General features: G+C 36.4%; 1 protein-coding gene across 1 annotated transcript; it reads right to left on the bottom strand.

Moving 5' to 3' along the window:
- Nucleotides 1-440: 440 nt before the first annotated feature.
- On the bottom strand, nt 441-18,839 carry LOC121387840 (thyroid hormone receptor beta-A-like). Its single transcript, XM_041519068.1, has 6 exons — nt 18,401-18,839; nt 17,552-17,693; nt 15,714-15,922; nt 15,227-15,355; nt 14,257-14,515; nt 441-691 (listed from the first exon to the last, which is right to left on the bottom strand). Exons 1-6 carry the CDS (start codon nt 18,530-18,532, stop codon nt 441-443), a joined length of 1,122 nt encoding a protein of 373 aa, XP_041375002.1. The 5' UTR covers nt 18,533-18,839.
- Nucleotides 18,840-24,829: the final 5,990 nt, after the last annotated feature.

The following is a 24,829-nucleotide window of genomic DNA, read 5'->3' as shown; positions in this document are numbered from 1 at the left end:
AAGAAAAAATAGTTCTAAAATTATATATATATTATAGTTTATCGAATAGTTTGGTCTAAATACGGCTAAATATTACTGACCGTTGAAGACATCAATATGATTTAGAAATGTTCGGTTTCTTTTCTGGATAAAAGCTATTATTGATCACTGAATACATCAGTTTATCAAATGGTTTTGTCTGGAAAAAAACCAGACTTCATTAAACTTTAAATATACCACGTAATGCATGAAGATATTTCATGCTATATTTAATTGTAATCTCTTTAATGAAAGTAGTATATCGTTTCAAATTGACTTCTGCTAACGGATATTCTCAAGCAACATGCCTAACCATTACCGGTTTCACCTACGTTATATCTGAACCATGCACAAAAAACATGGAATACTTATTTCTATAAATTACGTCCTATTTGACAATATTGATATCAACATAGTAAACTTTATGACTTTCCAGTTTCACCAAACATCTCGAGAAACAGAGGAGGAATTTCACCGGTAGAGTCCAGCCTCACACACAGCACACGCTCCGCGTGGCGCGTGCTGATCGTGCGGAGGTCAGTGACCTTCATGAGCACCTTGGCCCAATGCACGGGCTGATGGGGTCGGTTCTCGGCAATGTATCTCTTGTACGCCCCCAAGATGGCGTCTTGAAGCTTCTCAACTTTTTCTGCTTCCATGAGACCAGAGCGATCTGAAAAGAAAAAAAATATATATAACAACCGTAACATAATGAGTACGACTATAAATTAAACTATTATTATTATTATTATTTTATTAGAAAGAATGAAATGTTTCATTTAACGACGCACTCAACACATTTTATTTACGGTTATAGATATATGGTTAAGGACCACACAGATTTTGAGAGGAAACCCGCTGTCGCCACTTCATGGGCTACTCTTTCCGATTAGCAGCAAGGGACCTTTTGTTTTCGCTTCCCACAGGCAGGATAGCACAAACCATGGCCTTTGTTGAACCATTTATGGATCACTGGTCGGTGCAAGTGGTTTACACCTACCCATTAAGCCTTGCGGAGCACTCACTCAGGGTTTGGAGTCGGTATCTGGATTAAAAATCCCATGCCTCGACTGGGATCCGAACCCAGTACCTACTAGCCTGTTGACCGGTGGCCTAACCACGACGGCCGGTATATTATTTTATTAAGTTTTATTACACGTAAAATAATAAATATTATCGGCCGAATTTACAAAGGATGTTTATGTCATACATGCGTGTAACTACATACATTTACTATGCATAAACACACCTGCCTCGCAAACAGGCTTCGTAAATTCGGCCAAATGTTTGTAGGATTATAAATGTGTATGTGTGTTTCAGAGAGAGAGAGAGAGAGAGAGAGAGAGAGAGAGAGAGAGAGAGAGAGAGAGAGAGAGAGAGAGAGAGAGAGAGAGAGAGAGAGAGAGAGAGAGAGAGAGAGAGAGAGAGATTGTGTGTACCCATGCACACCTATAATATGTACGTGCGTGTGTGTGTGTGTGTATTTAGCGTTGAATGGATATCTATATATTGTATGTATGTCGGATTTGGTTATTACATAGATATTAACGCACTTGTCTCATGTCGTTGCTGGGACTCGAATCTGTGACATCGCATCGCCCGCAACTTGCAGACTTGCCACGATACGTTCTGAGCTATCGAGTCAGGTATGTATTTATGTATGTATGCATGCATGTATGTATGTATGTATGTATGTATGTATGTATGTATGTATGTATGTATGTATGTATGTATCATACAGTATGTATCATACAGTATGTATGCATCTTTGTTTATGTTTGTTTCTATGTTAGTATATTAGTAGGTAGATACTTATGTATATTGGTAAATATATATGTATATTGGTAAGTACGAATATATATATATATATATATATATATATATATATATATATATATATATATATATATATATATATATATAAACTTACAGAAAAATGTTCCTGTGCATCATTAAAATTTCAGTGAGACGTATATTTATAAAATTTTAAAATATTATGTTTTACATAGATGTACTATTTATCTATCAAAGGTACAGTGATCCTCCTGTCTTCTGAGCCTACAACGCTTGGTGCGCCGTCGGTGACGTATTGACGTCATGTCATGGTCGTACTTTGTGATCACCTAATCGGTTGCGTATAGTTCTTCCACTGATTGGCCTTAACACAGGGATGTATTGGGATGTTAAACTTGTCATTTCCAAATGATTCCACATGTGTACCCGCTTGATATTGACGATTAGTTAACGTGACGTCACGTGTCGACTCACTAAACATGGAAGATTTCTAGTATTCCTAAACTGTCGAGACACTGCATAGTTTTCTGATGAACACCAATGAACACCAAAATGATTAGCAACAACGTTTGTGCCATTCTAACTGCAATCATGCCCATCTTTCGAAGAAGTTAATTTTCTTGGAGGCGTGACATCACACTGACGACGATCAGATACCAACAAAAGTATTTTTCTGAGTGATGAGAATCCATACAATAGTTTTAGAGTCCAATAATAAGAACAATGACGTCAAAGAGGAGCACGTGACCGAGAATGCTAGTAATGCAACTTATGATCACAAAGCATGAATAGCTCGTGCAATTGACTGGGCACTGCTGGGATATGGAAGGAAGTGGTTACACGTTTATTTACTGAATTGTTAATGACCAGATTTCTAGTAAATTATACTCTATATGCAATTATTTAGTGCACTGGAAAATTTTTTTCGCGAGCATATATACAGAGAGAGAGAGAGAGAGAGAGAGAGAGAGAGAGAGAGAGAGAGAGAGAGAGAGAGAGAGAGAGAGAGGCATGAATATATATATAATTATATATATACACCTTCTTCAATACATTTCTACTAATATTATCCTAGGTTCAATTATATAACTCTATTTGGTTAAATACTATTATAAATAAGTATACATTTTGTTTAGTATTCAAGGGCAAAAGGTAATGCGACGTTCCTAACGAATACAATTTTATGGCAAAAATCAAATCATAAAAACAAACGGTGAATCAAAAGAGAAGAATTCGTACTGACAGTTTTTGTTCCTCGTAATCCTTGTAATATTGCCTACCTCACAATCGGACTCCAAATAAATACAGTTTGCCTGATTTAGCTGCATAACATATACACTGAATGGTACAAAAATACCAACAAAAGATCAATAATTACGATTTTATCAACCCGCTGACTAGGAATAAGGAAAAAGGTCTACCATCAGAAACGTAAATGCTAGAATGGTCGCTAATGGAATTTCATTCCGTAGCTGTTCGTTTGGTATAGACGACTGCCGACGAAGCTTCCGGTTAGCATATAAACGACTTTTAGGCTGACCGCAGGAAAAAAAAAGTTGACAAAAAGGTTACTAATTATTACAGTCAACACTTCCTGTACTGCATACCAAATCAACTAAAACATTTCGCAAGCTGTCTGTAAATTTGTGTGAGATTTAAGGTGGGTGGTGCTCCTAAATTGCTAAAGTCGTAAACGAGAGTCCCGCATTCCCCTTCCCCACCCCTTTCCTGTCTTGTACGGAAGGGACTGCTCAGGCAAGAACTTGCGCCCAGGGCAGGCGTGCGCTACAAAACCTTGCTTTGAATGTGCACGTTAACCCCTATGACTCAACTTAACCTACGCTGAGTGAAACATATTTTTAGCAGTTTGAAAAATTTGAGCTAAAATATAATAAAACTCTGTAACCAAATTAATGTTTAAGTTAGCAAAACAAATACAACACAATCAAGTCACTTTATAAAACTTCATTTTCGAATTAACATTTTGGTGATCTAATAATAAAATCAATTTGCCAGAACCTGGTTCAACTTAAAGTCTCGTTTTGACGATTTGTCATACGTCATCTAAAAGGGACATACCCCAGTTTTTAAACACTAAAGTTTATTTCTTTTACTATTATAGCCGTTTTTGATAACTGAGGTTTTAATGGTTTAGATTATCAATTTCCGTACATTCGAAGTGTGTTTGGTCTGCATATCACAAAATGCATTTATAATTTTTAAAAACGCACCTGCGTCTAAGAAGTAACATTTATGAAGTCGAGTTTTAGAGGGTATTTCACCATATCAAAGTCAATTTTAACTTTATCCAAATGTGTTACAGGTTTGTAGATTAAATTTTTAATTTTCACGGGTTGAAACTAGGGTCTGTCCCTTTAAATAATATATTTTTACATCCTAAAATAATTTTAGACATATTGATTTTTGGCAAAAATGCATCTGTCTGCAAAGCGTCAGACGCGTAGCTAGATAAATCAACTATAATGTTGTTTTTTCTTTCTTTCTTGTGAAACGTTCGATGAAAACCATTACAGATTGCGAACTAGAGCAATGCCCTCTAGCCTGCTAATAGTTTAGTGCGCCAGGTGTTAGGGACGGGGGTACAAAAGAAGCGTGACCTAATATTCCACCGGAACTGGCCAAGCTCAGTCCTTTTGAATAAGAACATGGTGTATAATTTGTGATCTGTTCGTGGGAACATTACCAAATGATTTTGAAATTATATAGGATGAGTTCAAACTCGACAACAAAACAGAAACACATCCGAGTGGCGTTTGTCAGGAGTGCCATAATACCCATTAAAAACACGCTTTAATGACCTTCAACAAGCTGAAAACTATAAACCACAGTCAAATAATGGTAATTTTTCAGCATTTCAATTCATAACCTGCAGGCCCGGAGGAACGATATCCGGAATGGAGGGGGGTGGGATTATCTAGTGAAGAGGGGCACAACGTTTAGTGGGGTGGGGCCCAAGCCACCTTTTTATATTTATCTATAGAGTATTGCAAAATAGTGTTCGTCCTTAAATATGGGGGGGGGGGGGGGGGGGGGGGGGGCACACTGGCTATCGGTCTCCCCAGTTGATACGGACCTGTCCAGTCTACTTTTTGAAAAGTACTTTAGCCCTCCCATCCCCAAAAAACCCCAAAACAAAACAAAACAATGAAGCTGAAATCGGATAAAAAGCTAAAAATTCACATCCCTGAGATATAGAATTGTGAATTAACAACACGAAAATATATATCTTAGTGATATTTCATGATCGATCATCGGTTATAACTGCTTTGCTACAACCAGTCAACTTTCGGTTAGAATTACATGAAAATGATACGCCTAATGTGTAACACATCATTGGGATTATGTGGCTTTTACCGGGAGAGAACCTAAAAATCATTATACAATGCATACATGGAAACAAGCCCAAATCTACATCGAATATCCTCAAGCCCTGCCCTGTTTACATCATATAACATATAAACAGGGCTGGGCTGGAGAACACTCGCGCTAACCCAAACCCTTGCCTATTATTGTGTATTCCATCATTTAAACCATGGGGGCAATTTTCCCGACAATCGAGTATAGATATCTATAACCTATCATCATATTGGCAAAGCCCAGCTAATCTATTTTCGATTATAATCGATCACTTGAGGGTGTATACTACCAAATCAAATCCCATAGATGACAATAGTAACATATGTGGCTAAAACTCCTACCTGCAGCGTATCAATCGACATAAACGCCACGGATATAAATACTACCACCCCTCACACTTGTAGTGAATCAGAAAAAATTGCTTCTTTCTGAGATAACGGGTAGCGTCTATGACTACCCTAGTTCCGCACAAAATTCAAGTACTTTTTTTTACAGGTACCCCATACATGTTTCAAGCACAAGGCTACTTGACACATTGGTACTAGATTAAATAAAATTGCATATTTGTTTTACCCAGATGGAACTATTATATTTTACAACCAACACACTCACATTTATAACCAATCACAGGACTTGTGGTGTTCACTTCTTATTCAAAAGTTGGGTGCACCTCGAACTTTGACCCAGCCGGAAGTTATTTGGTTTAGTACTACCTTGAACATCACTATATTATCAGAACTTCTTAAAAGTTTTAAAAATAAGTTCTGTTATACGTATATGTATATCTGTCCATTGTATAGTCTATATACGACCAATCGCATATATTATAGCCTATACATTTCAGATGGTTGCTTAATTAGTCGTAGAAAATTGGCCAGTTTATAATGATGCCACCTTAATTGCAATAACTCCAACTATTTGTTTCTATCGTTAATGTTTTACAAACAATTGTGTCCATCCCAAGTAGGCCTATTGTTTAAAAATGTACTTGTACTCATATAGCTTTAATGAAGACATGTTGGTCTTTTAATTGCAACTGTTGCCATAGTAATATTGGAATATTGTACAATTGACTGTATATGTCAACAAGCAACTTGGTTTGAAAATAAATGAATGAAAGAAAGAATGAATAATTCTAGGTCAATGTTTGATCGATCCCCATCGGTGGGCCACGAATGGTATATTAAAAGCCGTGGTATATGTTATTCTGACTGTGGGATGGTACATATAAAAGACTATTTTTCAAAATGACCAAATGTTTGACATTCAATAGCACTTGATTAATAAATCAACGTGCTCTAGTGGTACTGTTAAACAAAACATATTTTTTAACTTTTTGTTTGGTCGTGTTTTTAATAGTTTGAATAACATACACCGCAGCTCCATACATGTCCATTATTTCTGACCACAAAACCTGGACGTAACTTGATTTTGAAATAAAAAGATTAACAACAGTTATAATCAATGCATAAACATTTAAAACCGCAGTGTCCATTGGCAGACTACCGCCCATGGATTCAGTCACTGGCGACGTCAGATGTTATGCCCAGGGCGGACGTGCCTGAACCTTTTTTCAGAATAGGGACTCGTTAATAGGTTTCTCACATATTGGCAGGATTTAGTTTTTCTTTCCACTGTTTCTAAATTTTTACTTAATTATTAGTAATTCGGTTTTTTTTCTTTTACCATATTTTGACACCCAATAGCCGATGTATTCTGGCACCGAGGTGTCGTTAAACATGCATTCATTAGCAGGATTCGTAATTTTTGTCCCCGAAGTCCACCGAAAGCAATGAATTCTGCAACCAATCGCACCTCAGGCGGGGCGCTCTATCGCTGAGCTACATCAAACCGCACAGTATATCAATTACAACTGTCCATACAAAAAAAAAAAAAAAAATGAAAGGTTAAGAAATCAGCGAATCAATATCAATATAGCGGTCATTAGTTATTCTCGTGGGTTATTAATTAAGACCAAATTAAAACAGAACAAAGAATTGTTTTACAAAGCCGTCTAATGTCTGATTATTTTATTTTCCCAATCGATCTGTCAACCAATGAGATTCCGCGTAACATAATCGGGTGACAGCCTTGCACACGTTTTGTTAAAATGCTTTCGGGCTTTCTCTTCAGAACTATAATTTACGAATCAACATGTTTTGCAGGTCACCCATTTTAGTCCAGGGGATATAAGGTCAAGCAACCATTTCGGCAGGAGTTCGAACCGTACACCTCTTTCGATGGTTAGGGTTACTTTTAGGGTTAGGGTTAGGTTTAGTCTTTAGAGCTTTTGATATAGAGGGGTACGGGTCGAACTCTTTCCACTATTTCATTCTCAGTACAAAATATATCTTCTTGAAACCCCCCAGCATGTTTTAGAGTTAAAATCGCCACCCACTCGCTCCAGTAAAATGCTATCTCATATGCTAAAGGCCATAAATCACATTATACTTGTACTACCGACCTCGGTGGTTTCGTGGTTAAGCCATCGGACATAAGGCTGGTAGGTACAGGGTTCGCAGCCCGGTACCGGCTCCCACCCAGAGCAAGTTTGAGCGACTCAATTGGTGGGTAAGTGTAAGACCACTACATACTCTTCTCTCTCACTAACATCTAACCTACTTCCCTGGACAAACAGCGTCCTTGAATTAAATTGGATATAAGCACGAAAATAAGTTGAAATGAATGAAATATACTTGCACCCCTTTTGAGCTCATGTCCAGTTGACCTTTCATTCGACCAATCAAAACAATACTTGCAAAATAATGACAATGATTTGAAAAGTATTTGAAAACATTCGGGATTATGCCGAGGGTATACGAAAATATTCGGGTGAATTACGAAGTATGCCGGAAACTAATTTCAATATAACATTTTAGATAAAATTCGTTTAAAAAAAACAAAAACAAAAAAAACAAAGCCCGTGATTGTATAGCCATAACATTTGCTTATAAATACTAGTATACAATCCATAGTTTATTACTGCACTTTCGCCCTGGTTTTTAATGTTGAAATAGACCAACAATATCACCTGGACATGGGAGTCCACGCAATGCTGTTAGATCTACTGGTAGACCAGTAGAGATAATTTTAACCAGATTGCCCCCCCCCCCCCCCCCCCCCCGCCCTACAAAAATGGGATACCGTACGTCTATGTTCATCACCGTTGGGTTGTTTTGGGATGGGTGTGTAGCCATCACTGTAGAAAAGCAGACCGTATTCCTTGTGATATATTCAAAATTAGGGATGTGTTCAAGAACTGATCATATTAGAGGGACACGAGACAATTTGTGTCTATATCCATTACCTACAAAATACATCTGAACGACAAAGCCGTTATACGCGACCAAGACCGTATCTCTGCACAATGCAGAGTCGAATGGGCCTTTGGCAAAATAGTGGTTGATTCCATAAATCTCTATCTAGTGTCTCGTCTATAGGACAATCACTTCCGAGGAGATCCTTTATTGGATCCTTCCTGCACTTCCTCAAAGAGGACTGCCACTCCCAGAATAGTCTACATCAAAACTAGCACAGGACAGAGCTCATTGGAATAACACAGCTGTAATGACATGCACTCATGAATCACTGTCAAAACAGTGATGATATCAGGTGTTCGCGAGAGGTCAGCATCTCCTGCCACATCGGTGACACCCATCATTAGTACTGTCTGTCACTAGTCATAAACTGTATTAAAAACATTGAAATGTTGCAGGCTCACTGGAACAACCTTTAAAATACTTTACGTGTATTCTAATAATAAAGGAATATATTCTGGGGAAGGAAAGAAGGAAATGTTTTATTTAACGACGCACTCAACACATTTTATTTACGGTAATATGGCGTCGGACATATGGTTAAGGACCACACAAATATTGAGGGAGGAAACCCGCTGTCGCCACTTCATGGGCTACTATTGTCGATTAGCAACAAGGGATCCTTTATCTTTTATATGCACCATCCCATAGACAGGATAGCACATACCATGGGCTTTGATGTACCAGTCGTGGTGCACTGCCTTGAATATTTTGGGGAGTTACGTAAGTAATAAGAAGGGGTGGGGCTGGGACATGCAGACCTTGCATCCCCATCCCATCTCCCGCCCATTCCATTCCATTAAAACCATAAATACGTTTTAAAATCTGACTAGGTTAAAATTATGATGATGATCGTTTTGCATTGTTCATAATTATATATCAGTAAATATATCGTTAGGACCCCAGACAAACATCAGTGCAATTTACGCAAGAGCAATGATTATATTTGAGAATATGATAACATATTAACGTGCCTATATCCAATTGTGGTGAACAAAATAGAATTAAAAAATATATATACAAGCCATAAATAAAAAGCAATTGACTGTTGGTCGAACATTTATATAATTTGCAGCATTTTAGGACAATCAAAAAATATAACAGACCCTAGTTTTTAAACACTATGACACATTTTCACTATTAAAGCCGTTTTTGATAACTGAAATCAGACTTTACTTAGATTGTAGTGTTTAGATTATTAATGTCAGTACATCCAGTCTTTCTGGTCATTATGGTGTCGTTAATATCACAAAATGCATTTTTCATATTTTTAAAAAAGCACGTACGTCTGAGAAGTAATGGTTATGCAGTTGAGTTTTACTCTATTTTTAAGGATTTTAAGGATAGATTCAACGTCACAGACTCTTGTTTCACTCTGTTTATCCAAATATGTCACAGGTTTCGATCTTAACTAAACCTACTGTCTATTTGTACCGGTTGAAACTAGAGTCTGCGACTTAAAATGCATTTTCTTGTTTAAAATGTCAGTGTCTGTATTTATATGTAGCTGTAGTCAATGAAATGCTACAATAACATGTAATTTTGGACAGTCTCTTTAAACTTTTATTAACAAACAGTTGAAAATACTAAGCACATTAAACCATATGCAATAATTCGTGGACATTTTGAAATTAAATGGAACGACCGTGTTATGGATTTTAATAATTCATTATTAAAATTATAATTATAACCATATTTAATAATTCGTCATGTTCTGTAATGAAATGTGATAATCTTTCGTTGAATTTTAGTAATTCATTATAATTATTAAAATATAAAATGGTACAGATGTATTCAACGATATATTTGTTTTTGTTTTTTAAAGCTTACACAAATTCAACTACATGTATAATCAGATATACTTCATAAAAATTTGTGACAAATGCTCTTAAATAAACAGTAGAAAAGCAAGAAGAAAAAACAGAAGAAACAAAAAGAAGAGAAAAAAAATGCGGTTCTGCCCACAAAACGTCTACAACATAATCATCATTATTTTCTCATTTGAATCAGACAAAAAGTATGATGGTCAAACACTATTGTAGAAAGAAATTTCTATACAAAATACCAAAATAAATCGTTTACCCAGATTTGTCATGTAAAAGGTATAATATATACTCATTTTAATAAAGTTTGTTTGAATTAAAATACACAACTTTTTTTCCTGGAAATACAAATAAGTTAGACGAGAAACAAAGATATGCAGCAAATCAACAATAAGTAGACATGGAGGGTGGGGCGGCAAAGAAGATTTAGATAAAAGAAGGAAATATGACCATTGTTTTAGAAAAATACAACTATTTTCAAATTAATATATATATATATATATATATATATATATATATATATATATATATATATATATATATATATATATATATATATATATGTATACAACTTTTGCCAGAAATACAAATAATAAGTTAACAATAATAACTAAGACATGGAGGGTGGGGCGGCAAAGAAGAGTTGGATAAAAGAACGAAATATGACCATTGTTTTAGAAAAATAACAAATATTTTCAAATTAAGATATATATGTATACAACTTTTGCCAGAAATACAAATAATAAGTTAACAAGACCAAGAAGAAAAAAAAGAACAAAATAAATGAATCAACATACTACAGATCAATATTATGTATAACATGAGATGAAAAAAAAAGAGAAAAAAAGGAATCTACCATGAAAGGAAATAGACGGTCATTGTTTTAGACGGATAGCAAATGTTTTCAAAACAACATCACAACAAACAGAAGATACGATACACCATGATGAAATGTCCAGACAATCTGAACTGAAACGCTTCGCTTACCATTATTACCAATCGGCCATCCGTGACGAAAATATCAGTATCCTTGAAAAAAAACCCAACATCCAGCTGCCAACTGCTCGACATGCACAAAGCATAAAGGAAAGTAGGTCAAAAGCAGGTTGTAGATTGGCAGGAATTAAAAATAGATTTTCTACCCAGAAAAAAAGAGAAGAAAAAAACCCAACACACCATTTGTCCATTAACACAAGGCAAGATCCTCAATACGATATTACATCGTTCATGCTGACAGGTTCTTTTGGTGTTGACAAACCTGGTCAGTTCTTATCGGATCGAATTCCAAGGTCTGACTTACAATTCGGCCAGACAACGGGCTAGACTGACCAACGCATGTCGGTAAACAAACATGGAGTCTGCTGAGAGAGAGTGAAAAGGAGGGCGGGAATCTTGCTGGTCATAAGCAGACGATTCCACATACGGGCAACTCGCTTCCTGAAATGGTGCGTGGTCTTCAGAAATACGGTCAGCAAATGTATGCGACCTGGAAACAGGATTTATTTCTCTCGTTTGACATTTTAAATTATACATGCTTTGTCCACCACTGCTGTCACCGGGCACACAGCATATCCATTATTCCATGTCTTTGAACAATACCAATGGGCATATTTTAATTTATTGGGAGGAGAATAGATTATCTGCTTCATTACCATAATTTGGCCGGTCCATGATATATGCAATGTTGGCAGACAGAACAAAACAAAAGAAAATTATTCTTTTATTATAAGTCTTTATATGATTTTTTAAAACGATTATTTTTAATAATATATTTATTTTTAGGGGGAGTGGTTTAGGAATGTTATTTTTAGTAATTCTTTAACCAGAAAAAAAGCAGAATAAATGTATAATTACATAGGGTATTATTTAATCTTTAAAATAAGTAGGGATCATAGACTTTTCAATGCATGGATGCATTCATTTATAAACACATTAAAGATATTTAGTGAATTGGGGTAAAAACATTAAAATTAGAATAACAAACCACTCAATCTTTGCTAGTATAAATTAGACTAAACAATATTTTATCTGATACTAGTCTATCAGAAAGTTTTTTCAGAACGAAAAGACTCGAATAATACAAAAAGCTGGGTGAAGGGAATTGGTATTACATTATAAAAAACAATTTCAGTTCATACTAAAAGTAGTGTCAAACATTGACAGAAAAGGGCAGATGTATAACATTATCTCATGTTAAAAAAATGTATTTGTAATTATCGTTTAGTTTTACATATTATATGAATATTTATTTTTGCTCTGTTGAAAATAATTTACTGAATCATAAGTGACAAAAGAACATTTAAATTACATAAAATATATTTAGAGTATGTAAAGTTACAATGTACACTCGTTTTTTTTATTTATGTATACGCAGAAATCTCGTACCCAATTAAAAATTAAAAGTCGAAATGATCTTTCAAAAGCTGAAAATCACATTTGGTCAAAGGCCATTTGGCGGATGGATGGAACTGGTGTTTTTCATGGGGACTAGTAAAATATATTTCTAAAGTACAATGCACCAGACCGGTGGCAACACTTCTTACTTTGTAATCCTAGATATGAATTGATACAGTTAACCAAATATAAGGTAACATTTGAAAACTGAAATTAAAAGAGAGAGAGAAAAAAACATAAGAGACGAGAAAATTCGATTTTTGTAAGTTTACACGCAACTGAATTGGCAAATATATAACGTGAAAAGACGAGCACCTTCTAAATACATGTATTCGCATGTAATGGATTATCTGCAACATGATGATGAACATGTTTCAAGAAATGAAATTATTACTGGATCTTACACCCCAATACCAGTCTCGATTTAAAAAAAATTGAGTTAGTATTTTTCGTTTGACTTGACAAAGAAACAAACGTAAAAGTGTTTTGAAAAATATTATAATATAAAACAAATATATAGTTATTATTATTGGCTGCTTGTAAAGTTTTAAATAATAATATGCTTTCACAATTTATTTTTATCCTACATATATACAAAACGAATGTCCAACTAGTACAGACATATCAACAAAACAATAATGAAACACAAGGCTCTATATATTCGCACATAGCTTAGTAGGATAAATTAATCAAGAAAATATTATAAAAGGATGAAATTCTTCACTAAGGGCGAGAATAATTCCTTTATGATATGTTTTAACAAACTGCACATAAATATTATTTTCAAAGAACTTTTCCATATAATTTTATGTCAAGCAAAACTGAAATGATTGACAAAAACAAAACACTAACAGTGGAGGTCGTATGATATAATTGATTAACAATAAAATTCCACGTGTTTTTGTTCCCAATTGACACTCACAATGTCCACTGGCTAGCAAAATGAAATGCTTGAGAGCAGTTAACACAACATAATATATACTTTATTAAAAATTATATGGTATTTCTTCCACACTTCTTCCAATCATGGAAAGGGTCGTGGAACCATAGATTTGACTAGAAACCAACGATCGGTTATAATCGTACATTGAATTAATGAGTTCTGACGATTATCAAATCCAGGATCGACAGTCGTAAATTTGCTTTAATGCACATTGTAAACTTACTGAAATGTGTAATGTTTTCCCCAATAGACACGGCAGTAGGTGCGTTGTCCTAATAATTAAAATCGTTTATATGTTCTTATATATTATAATCAAGTGTATAATGAAATACATGTACTTGATCTATTTGTGCAAACCGACTGCAATCGATGATCGATGATAAAATTTCAATCTTATTTTCAATAGAAACGTCACATTTTCATACATTTTCCACTAAAAAAAAAGAATTTCTTCTTCCATAAAGCTTCGAAACTACGACCACTGCAAGCAAGATTAAAAATGGATATTCTGGATAACGTTTCCGTATCTTTTTACATCGATTCAAACTGAAATAATGGACAAAAACTAAACTTTTGAATTTCATCATACCTGATTGCATCAGAAGAACAGCAGCGAGCAGAGCTATTTCCGTCTCGTCTAACTCCAGCTTAGATAATCCTGTAGCGAATTCGAAAATAGGCTCCACCAGTACTCCCAGTGAACCCTGGTAAAGCGCACCTTTGTGAATGGTCAGTCCACTTGGAAGGAATAAGGTTTGATTGGTGGGGTCGTAGCGACAGGCCGCACGAAGGCACATAATCTCCATACAACAAGACTTTAACAACAATATTTGGTCATCGACATTTAGCTGAAAAAGAAAATAAATTTATATTATTAATGTTAAATTAATTTGACATAAATATAATCGTAGGATAGCGTGAATTAATTAGAATAAAATAAAATAAAATTTGATTATTATTATATAATAAAATAAAATAATAATAATGTTTATAAATATGTTAATTAAATTGATTTTAATAATTTTTGTGGAGCAGTATGAATATCATTTGAATATTCCTGGAATTACCCTATTTAAAGTTTAAATATGCAAAATTAAATATTTTAATGATTTTTTATATCTTTAATTAGGATAAATCATCCACATTATTATTATTTAGGTGAAATTTATAATCTCTGTAAATGATGACATGTCACTGAAGAATCGACATTATGGTTTTAACTACACTATAAATACTGAAGCTTTAATCACATACTGTTAAAACCTTACTATATACTATAGCACAAAAATCAAGCACTTTTAACTAAAATAGGTAATATATTAATTAACAAAACAGAAGGGGATATTTAAATTAAGGGAATATAAAATGTACATTGTATATCTATTGTTTTTCATGATCGGTCTAATTCGCTAAAGGGACTGTTAACACGAGCCTAATAATTTTAATGGGGTCCAAACTGAATAATTTTAAATTAATTAATTTAATAGGTGCGTTTCTTTAATTATTCAGTATATTGAACACTGAAATATGTTAAAAGTAAATGATTAGTATGTTCTCACCTGTATAAAACCGGGTACACCTTTGGCAAATTCGACAACTTTGACGATAGAGGGAGTCATGACCTCAGATAACTGCTGCCACGCCTCCAATTCTGCCGTCCTGTTATCATCACCGGAATCACAATTTGGCTAAAAGTGTAAAATTCAAACGTCAGCAGTGTTACATTTGACTATAGGCCTCATACATGTACGTTTATGGTAGGTATTATGTACATGTAGTATGTACTATGCTTTTTATTGTTTGTTTGGGGTTTGGAGTTTTTAATGTCATCGGTCGTTTGATGAGACTCTGTGACAAGAGTCAAACCCAAAATAAACTTCTGAATACAAATCAACAGAAAGTTGTTTTGGATTAGTAGTTTTGTAGATGCAAAGATTTCATTATTTATTATATAGTTATAAGACCTTAAAGCATGAAAGGGAATAAAAAGAGGCCTAACATTTTCTTCTAACTAACCAAAAGAAATATATAATCGTATATCCGTACCATCTGTATTCTGTCGTTGTTGACTTTTAACCGGGTGGCTTCATAAGCCATACATATTTCTCCTATCAAACACCGGTCTTGTTCTGAGAGCTGATCGGGTTCGCAGTCCTCAATCCGTATTTTAGTCCGAACCTCTTCCGTTTTCCGCCTCTCGCGATTGTCTTCTATAAGTTTTCTCTTTGCGGTTCTTTGTCTTTCGTTTAACACCACTGGAATATGTAATACTTGTCACTGTATTCAGGAAACAATGTCTTAAAAAAACAGACAGGCAGACAGACAAACAGACAAACAGACAGGACAGACAGACAGACCAAATCAGACAGACAGTCAGACAGGCCAAATCAGACAGACAAACAGACATACCAAATCAGACAGAGACAGACCAGACACACAGACAGACAGACAGACACAGATAGATAAAAAGGCAGGTATAGTTCATTTCATGTAATACATTATACAGTATACTTATTTTCGTGCTAATATCCAATTAAAATTCATGCAGAACAGAACAGAACAGAACAGAACTTTATTCACTCAGAACACCAAACGGTGTTACATTCAGGTGTTTACAAACATATATATATATACACAATACAATGGCGGCTGCTGATTAAAACATACATACATATAATTATATCTATCTATATCTATCTATCTATCTATCTATCTATCTATATACATATACACAAACGCTAAAATATATTAGTTGAATAAATCTATGACAAAGGCGTGTCTTTTAATACACTATTAATGACATTAAGAAACGTACATAGTTTCTTTATAATAGATAATTGTTTTGTGTTAAAGAGCTTGTGTAATTTAAAAGTGTTTGGTCTGTTGAAGTAATATTTATTTAAGTAGGTTGATCTTTCGTTAGTAAAGTGTGGACATTGAAATAGGTAATGAAATTCATCACCTATTGTGATTTTGCAAAGAGGGCAAATTCTATTTTTTCTTTCAATATTTTGCCATCTGCCAGTTTCAATTGGAAGATAGTGATTGCTGGTTCTGAATCGACTGTAAATAATGCGTATTTTTTCAGGTAAGTATAGAAGGTAATTTTCACAAACATGTGCCGATTTAAATATTCTATAAGTACTACATTTGGGATAAGTATTAATATTTTCGTTCCAGGTTTGTCTGAATTGATCTTTTAAACGTTGAGTAACTAACTTAATAAATGAGTTCTTATTTGAAGCTGTCCTGCGCACATACCTCACGTATATCTGGAACAGACAGTGGGTTAGTGGTTAGTTGTCAAACAGGTATAGTGCGCAAGCAAACTATAAAATCAACTAGATAATATAGGTTTGTTGTAACGCGAAAGTTAATTAGAATCACCCGGATGGCTTCAATGATGGACTGTGTGTATGAAGCGACCAGTTACAAAATTAATACACGTTTGTTGTGTTTGACAACACCACTAGAGTACGTCCGGCAAACATTCTAGTAAGTGAGCTAATATTTTAATGAAAGTTTGTTTTGTATAACGATACCACTAAAACATATCGATTTATTAATCATCGACTATTGAATGTCTTTGATATGCACTTTTCCATAGACAGGACAACACATACTACATCGTTTGATATACCAGTCAGTCGTTTGACACTGGATAAGACCAAAACAAAAAAAACCCACACACACCACACAAACAAACAAACAAACATATAAAAAACCAAAACAAACAAACAAACGAATTGGAAAATAGATCCACTGACTTGGTTCGATCGTACCACGCAAGCATCCCACGCACCTCAGGCGGACGTACTACCGACTCAGCTAGATCCCGCCCCATGATCTAAACCCCGCCCCTAAATAATAAAAGTGTCACTTACGATCGGTGGCCATTCCTATTCTAATACATTTCTGAAATCTGCATTCTTGGCATTGGTTGCGCGTGCTCTTGTCTATGATACAGTTCTTACTCCACTTGCAGTGGTACTGAAGGTTCTTCTGTATTGTCCGCCGAAAGAAGCCCTGAGGGGAAAAAAAAGATATATCATAGAATTTTACATATATTTTCAGAGGCGGATCCAGAGTGAGGAAGAACCAGATGCCTTTTTTTCTGGCTTAACAAACCCCCATTGGATTACCCTTTTCACGAGTTGACCCATGTGTCCTCATCCCTTTGTTCCCTTCCCCAAAATATTTCCTGGATCTGCCCGTGTACTTCTATATTTACGTGTAAGCTGATTCCACATTCATTTCTTTGAAGTTTTTTTTTTTTGTACAACTAAATGTAGGATAGATTAATGGATGGAAGGATGAATAGATTGATGGATAGATGGATGAATGAATGGGTTGGTTGGTGAGTCGATTGATGTGCTGAATGACGGACGGACATATGGATGGATGAATGAATGGTTATAATGAATGGAAAGATGAATTGAATGGATGGATGGATGGATGAATAAAAATTGGGGAAAAGGGATAGATGGAAAGACTGAAAGGTGAATTATTGGACAAATAAGTGGGATGGATGGATGGATGGATGAATGAATGAATGAATGAATGAATGAATGAATGAATGAATGAATGAATGAATGAATGAATGAATGAATGAATAGATAGATGGTTAGATGGATGGATAGATGAATGGATCAATTACGATGTATATATTGAAACTATGGAAAACCAGCAGTGTCATAAATTAATGTAATTGAATGTTTACAATGCTTGTTTACCTTGCAGCCTTCGCACGTCATGCACCGGTAGTGGTAGCCCGTGGCTGCATCACCGCATACAACGCAGGGCTCGGGACCATTGGTTAGGTCCATGTAACTTGGAATGTATGGCACACCTGTAGGGACAAACATAAGATTTATTAGCGTATCTTTTCTGAAATAAGGCGCGGATCCAGGGGGATGTCGAGAGGTCTGGGTTTTTTTTCTTCTTCTTTTCTTCTTGTTCTATTTTTTTTTTTTTTTTTTTTAAACTATTCTAATGTTCATTCAAGACTGATGTAACCCCCACCCCCCCACCTCGCAAGAAATCTAGGTTCCGAGCCGAAAAACAAGATATTTAAAACCTGTTTGAAATTTATTTTATATTTCCTTTGTCTAGCCCCCTCCCATCCCCTCCCCTCCCCAACACACATTCATGCTACTTGTGACTATGTTCCACATGATCAATAAATGCCATAAGCAGATATTAAATTTTCACCTTCAAATGGTTCCATGAAATTCACTGTGAAATTCTGGAAGCACAATAACTCTATAGTTCCTTAGTAGCCATGTTATCAAGAATGACAACAGTTGTTTGAGTGGCATTTTTATTCATTTCAACTTATTTTCGTGCTTATATCCAATTAAGGTTCAAGCACGCTGTCCTGGGCACACACCTCAGCTATGTGGGCTGTCTGTCCAGGACAGTGGGTTAGTTGTTAGTTGGTTAGTGGTTAGTGAGAGAGAAGACGGTGTAGTGGCCTTACACCTACCCATTGAGCCCTTGAGAACTCGCTCTGGTTTGGGGCCTATAGACAGGATAGCACATACCACGGCCTTTGATGTACCAGTCGTGGTGCACTGGCTGGAGCGAGAAATAGCCCAGTGGACCCACCGATGCCAAACCGACCGCGCATTGAGCGAGCGCTCTACCACTGGGCTACGTCATGCCCCGTACCTAGGCTAAAATAACTTTGGGGGTGGGGGGGTGGGGGGGGGGGGGGGTAGTTGTGGGTGGGGGTGGGATTGGTGGGTAGGGAGTAGAAAAAGAACTGTGGCTTCTAGAGCTAGAAAATAAGGCACTTGTAAACAAGAAGGGTACTCTTTGTAAATTTGTATTTGTGAGGACACTGCCCAATCCACTAGCGTAGCTTAATGCTCAACAACAGCTTGCACTGAATGTGCACGTTAAACACCTGAACTGAACTGAACAGCCCAACGCCCTGTCCAGTTCACCCGCACTGGCGTAGCCAGGAGTTCAGATTGGGGGGGGGGGGGGATCCACTATTGGTGGAGGGCAACCAACACTATGTATGTATGCATGTATATATGATTTTAATTTTTGTTTAATAAAAAGTCTGATTGGGGGGAGGGGGTATGGCCCTGCGCCCCCCCCCCCCCCCCCCACACACACACTACGCCACTGTCCACGACGCATGGTATCTTCAACTTTGAACATTCTCGAAACAATGGATTTCACACAGGTGTAAAACGTCACCACATTGGATGTCTGTAACGTATCAGCGTTATCAGCTGATAGATTACGCATGCCCTGTTCATTTCACGACGAGGTCAGGCGATGGTCACGCACTGGTCAGTGAAGGTTTACCAATGCAGCCAGTTGACCAACTGAGCAAATAAAACCCAGGATGCTGGATCCCACGTGATAAAAATGTTCACATGGGAGCAAAGGTCAATTCGGCGCATATAACTGAAACAATAGCTTGCGCGATAACAGATTCTATACCACGGTTAAAGCTACACCGCGGTCTGCCCCCCCCCCCCCCCCCCCCCCCCCCCCAACAAACATGAGAGCCTGCCCGCCTAAAATGCTAGTATTCTAAGCTGAACTCTTTAGTACCCAATTGTTTTTATATATCTTTGGCTATACTTTCATTTCAACTTTATTTTCGTGCTTATATCCAATTAAGGTTAAAGCACGCTGTCCTGGGCACACACCTCAGCATCTGAGCTGTCTGTCTTGGACAGTAAGTTGTTAGTTGCTGAACTCTGGTACCCAATTTTTTTAATCTTTGGCTATACTTTCATTTTAACTTTATATTCGTGCTTATATCCAATTAATGTTCAAGCACGCTGTCCTGGGCACACACCTCAGCTATCTGGGCTGTATGCCCAGGACAATGGGTTACATGTTAGTTGTTAGTGAGAGAAAAGAGGGTGTAGTGTTCTTACATCTACCCACAGAGTCGTAAAAACTCGCGCTGGGTGTGAGCCGGTACGGGCTGCGAACCCTGTACCTACCAGCCTTATGTCCGAAGGCTTAACCACGACATCACCGAGGCTGGTTGGCAAAACTAACTGTTTTAAACAACATAAACATGCGTTCCGCTATTCCATTGGTGTGTGTGTTTCGTGGTTTTGTTTTATAGATAGCCAGACCTGTATGTTGTAGTCGGTGGGGGATGGGGGGGGGGGGGGGGGGGCATGCTCCCCAATCATACATCTTTCTCGTCGCCCCATTAACACGATTCATAGACTGTGGGTTGTCCCTCAATGTGGGTCCGCCAGTATGAAATACTGGTTAGGCTAATGACCTTTTCCCTTACTTGAAGCCCAAAACATTTATTTATTATCATATTATGTGACATACTTGCAGGCTGATAAAAGGCATGTTGGATTACTATGCATACTGACTAACTTTCAAAATATTTCACTGTAGAGATTTAATAATAATTTTAAAAATGTTATATCCTGTATATATGCAATTCAGTTCTTTATTTCGGCCTTGAACCCGAGGTTCATTGGCACAAAACAACAGCATACACATTTCGAACAAGAGACTAACGCACGCAGACATTAATGAACTGATGACAATATAGTAGCTAATATCGGAAGTAATTTTAATTTTAAATATCACTCGTCTTCTGAAAGATCGTTGTATTGTTTTTATTGAAAATATATATAGAACGATCTATAGTGTTTTGTGTTTGTTGACCTTTGTTTTTTGTGGGGTTTTTTTTTATTGCTTTTTGGGTTGTACGAAGGATGATAAGGGTTATAAATGGCGTAGGCTACATGGGTGGCAATAATAATAAAAACAAAATAATAGACTGATATCTTTATAAACAATGCGAACCGATCTAAAAGGTGGCGGTGTCCCTCTTTGTATGTCCTTGTGACAAAGGGGTACCTTGGCGTGAACATCGCCATCGACTAGTATAAACACGCGAAAAGTGACCGCCTCTCTGTTTACTCGCCTGACCGGTCCCTACCCTGGAATGACCACTCGTAAATCACGATGACCAGTCAACGCAAGGCCAAACAAAAGGAAGACTGCGGGGGCGAGTTTTCGATCTGTCGGACACTGCAATGTTTCGGCAGTTAAAATTTCACAGGCCCTATTTTAAATGCATTTATCTGAACCGACGTGAATCAGGCTTTGTGAATATCTTTATCAGTGTAAATGGGAGGCCTGATGAATCAGTTAAATGATGAATGAATCACTGACATTCCGCATTAGTGGTCCGTCCGTACGACTGCTTTTGTTATTACCTTTCTATATAAAGATTAACCTACATATTGTTTGGGATTTTTCCTTTGTTTATTGCTTTGATTTTGTCTTTGGTTGTTGCTTTGTTAGTTTGCTTATTTTTTTATTTTTTTCTAAACAGTTCATACCATAAAATATAACTGCTATATTTATATTTGCTTCATACTCATGCTGGCCTATAACTGTTTGTTATGTTTTAATTTTTGTATCCTTAATTTTACTGTTTTTCTTGTAAACCAAAAAATACAGATTAAAAATAAAATAACACAAGTTTATTTTTGTAATTGCTAAGCCTTCTATATAACACATACAATATCGGCAACATTATACATTTAAACCTTATATAAGGATCCTTGTTTTATTTTTTATAAATATGTTGAATTATGTCTTTAGAATTTGTTGTTGTCCGATTTATACCTGTTTTTATATTTTGCAACGTTATAGAGACTTATTAAATACATAAAAGAGTATTATGTTGTTATTAATTTTTAACTGTAAATACTTTTATTTTAATATACTGTTTCAGATCATTCCATAAGAATGCACAAGGTAAGACGACAATAAATTATGGAATATACAAGTTAATTTTGAATACACAAGTTAATGTTGAATACACAAGTTAATTATGGATTTACAAGTTAATTTGGAATACACAAGTTAATTTGAAATACGCAAGTTAATTTGGAATACACAAGTTAATATGGAATACACAAGTTAAATTTGGAACACACAAGTTAATTTGGCAAGCTCAAAGAGACATGCATATGTGCTGCTTAGTAAACACGTTTTCTTTCCTTAATTTAATCAAACCTGGTTTTTAGAATGTGTGAGAATTTCAATACTACATCCGTCATCCCAACCAGTGCCCCACGACTAATATACCAAAAACCGTGGTATGTGCTAGTCTGTCTGTGCAAAGTCCATAAAAAGATCCCTTGATAATGAAAAACTGTAGCGGGTAACGGTTTTCTCTAAGACACACACATATATACCTTTGTGCTCTAGTGGTGTTGTTAAAAAAAAAACCTATAATCTTGGGGATGAAGAAGGATATGGTGCGCTTCATTGCTATTTGGTAACTGCTATCAATCCAAACTCCCCCTCTAGAATTCGCCCGCCATTGATAGCGCGTTCGCATTCTTCGAGTCGTGTTAGGACATAACAGAATTACTAATTCATTGACCACTGGTCAAGACACCTAGACTTTATTAGGACCTTAGCAAAAACATTAAGGAAATTTGCAACAAAAACACCGCCAGTTTGCAGTGCTGTGCAAAAGATGTGACTGTCGCGTACTGACAGCGAATCCATTTTGTGTATTGTTTCTGAAAACATTATCAGTTAATCAGGGTCGGTATTTTGTTTGGGAAAATTTCATGAATATTAATGTTACATTTCAGTAACAGTGAGAAAAATTGTTTTTTTAACAAACACACGCACCAGTTGATGACCAGTCCTAGCCCCGCCTCTGTTAACTCTTTCAAACAAAAGTAGGTTGTTATTATTAGGACGCAGAGTGGGGATAGGTGAGGTGCTCTGCGGAATGAAGGAGAAAATAAAGAGAGAAAAACCCAAGCAAAGTCTAGCAAGCACGGTCGATCAAAGACCTATCAAAAGCGTATGAACCATCGGTGCAAGTATTCGATCAGAACAAAACATCATACGTGCTTATTCCCCTTTGCCCGTACTGCAAATAACTCCTTAGCGAACTTGTATTAACGGGCGTGGATTGGTCGGGTCTCTGAAGACCTTGTGAGGATAGACGTAAAATCTCGCCTCTGTTACTATTTTTAGCTACAGGTCACGGTGACCAGGCCCAGTGGGGCTGTCCCAGTGTTTGCTCGCTCGCTTCATGCATGATGAATCCAGCTGACGCTGCATAATCGATAAATGTTGAGAGAAGTACTTGGTGCTTTTGTCCTCCTCAGACTATACCAAACGATAATTAGACTAAATCGATCAGTGATATACCAAATTTGGTTACCGAGCAAAATGAATGGACGGTGGTTATGTAAAACAGAACAGAAGCGAAGCACACGATATAGCGTAACCGCTACCAAAGTGAAATAACGTGCACAATATGTGTACAATGTACAATACATGTAGAACCGCCATGCTCTGAGAGAGAGAGAGAGAGAGAGAGAGAGAGAGAGAGAGAGAGAGAGAGAGAGAGAGAGAGAGAGAGAGAGAGAGAGAGAGAGAGAGAGAGAGAGAGAGAGAGAGAGAGAATATAGAGAAATAGAGATACAGACAGAAATAGAGAAAGACAGAAAAAGGGGGGGGGGAGGGGAGAACATCAAGAACAAAAAGAACAGAAAAACATAATTTACAGAGTCAAAACAGCTGCAATACTAAACACCACGGCTTTTGATATTCCACTATTGGTATCCTGTAAGTCACCGCTGGATCATAAAATAGAAGGAGACCTTTCAAAGAAATCTACCATGACCCGTCGTAATTCAGTCGAGCGCTCTAACCACTGAATCCCATCCCGCTAAGCAAACCGAATGAAGACGTTCATATATATGATGACCATACTGACATCATGTCGGAGAACAGCCGTGGTTGTTTTACCTATATACGTGCGTAAACAGGTAATTGGACGCGCAGAACTCTTAAATATGTTACTAGTGTTAGTGTACAGTATAACACTGAATACAACCCAACGTAATAAAGTTCACCTCTCGTATCAGTGGGGTTGGTTTCTACGCAGTTCCTCAAGTTTTGTCACTGACGGACGTATATATATCTCAATGAATCATGATCTGTGACGCACGTATATGAAATCAGTGACGCACCAACTAACTCTACTACGCTAGTAAAGCAGATGACGCAAAATCACTTTTTCTTTATGGAATTTGCCTCACTGCGCAGATGACGCAACAATGTTTTCAATAATTTACATTTTCATGTTTCTTTTATATTTGTGTATTATACCA

The sequence above is a fragment of the Gigantopelta aegis genome, chromosome 13 (genome assembly GCF_016097555.1).
Source record: "Gigantopelta aegis isolate Gae_Host chromosome 13, Gae_host_genome, whole genome shotgun sequence".
Lineage (NCBI taxonomy): Eukaryota > Metazoa > Mollusca > Gastropoda > Neomphalida > Peltospiridae > Gigantopelta > Gigantopelta aegis.
Note: the sequence above shows the minus strand (reverse complement) of the source record. Positions and strands in the feature narration are given on the sequence as shown.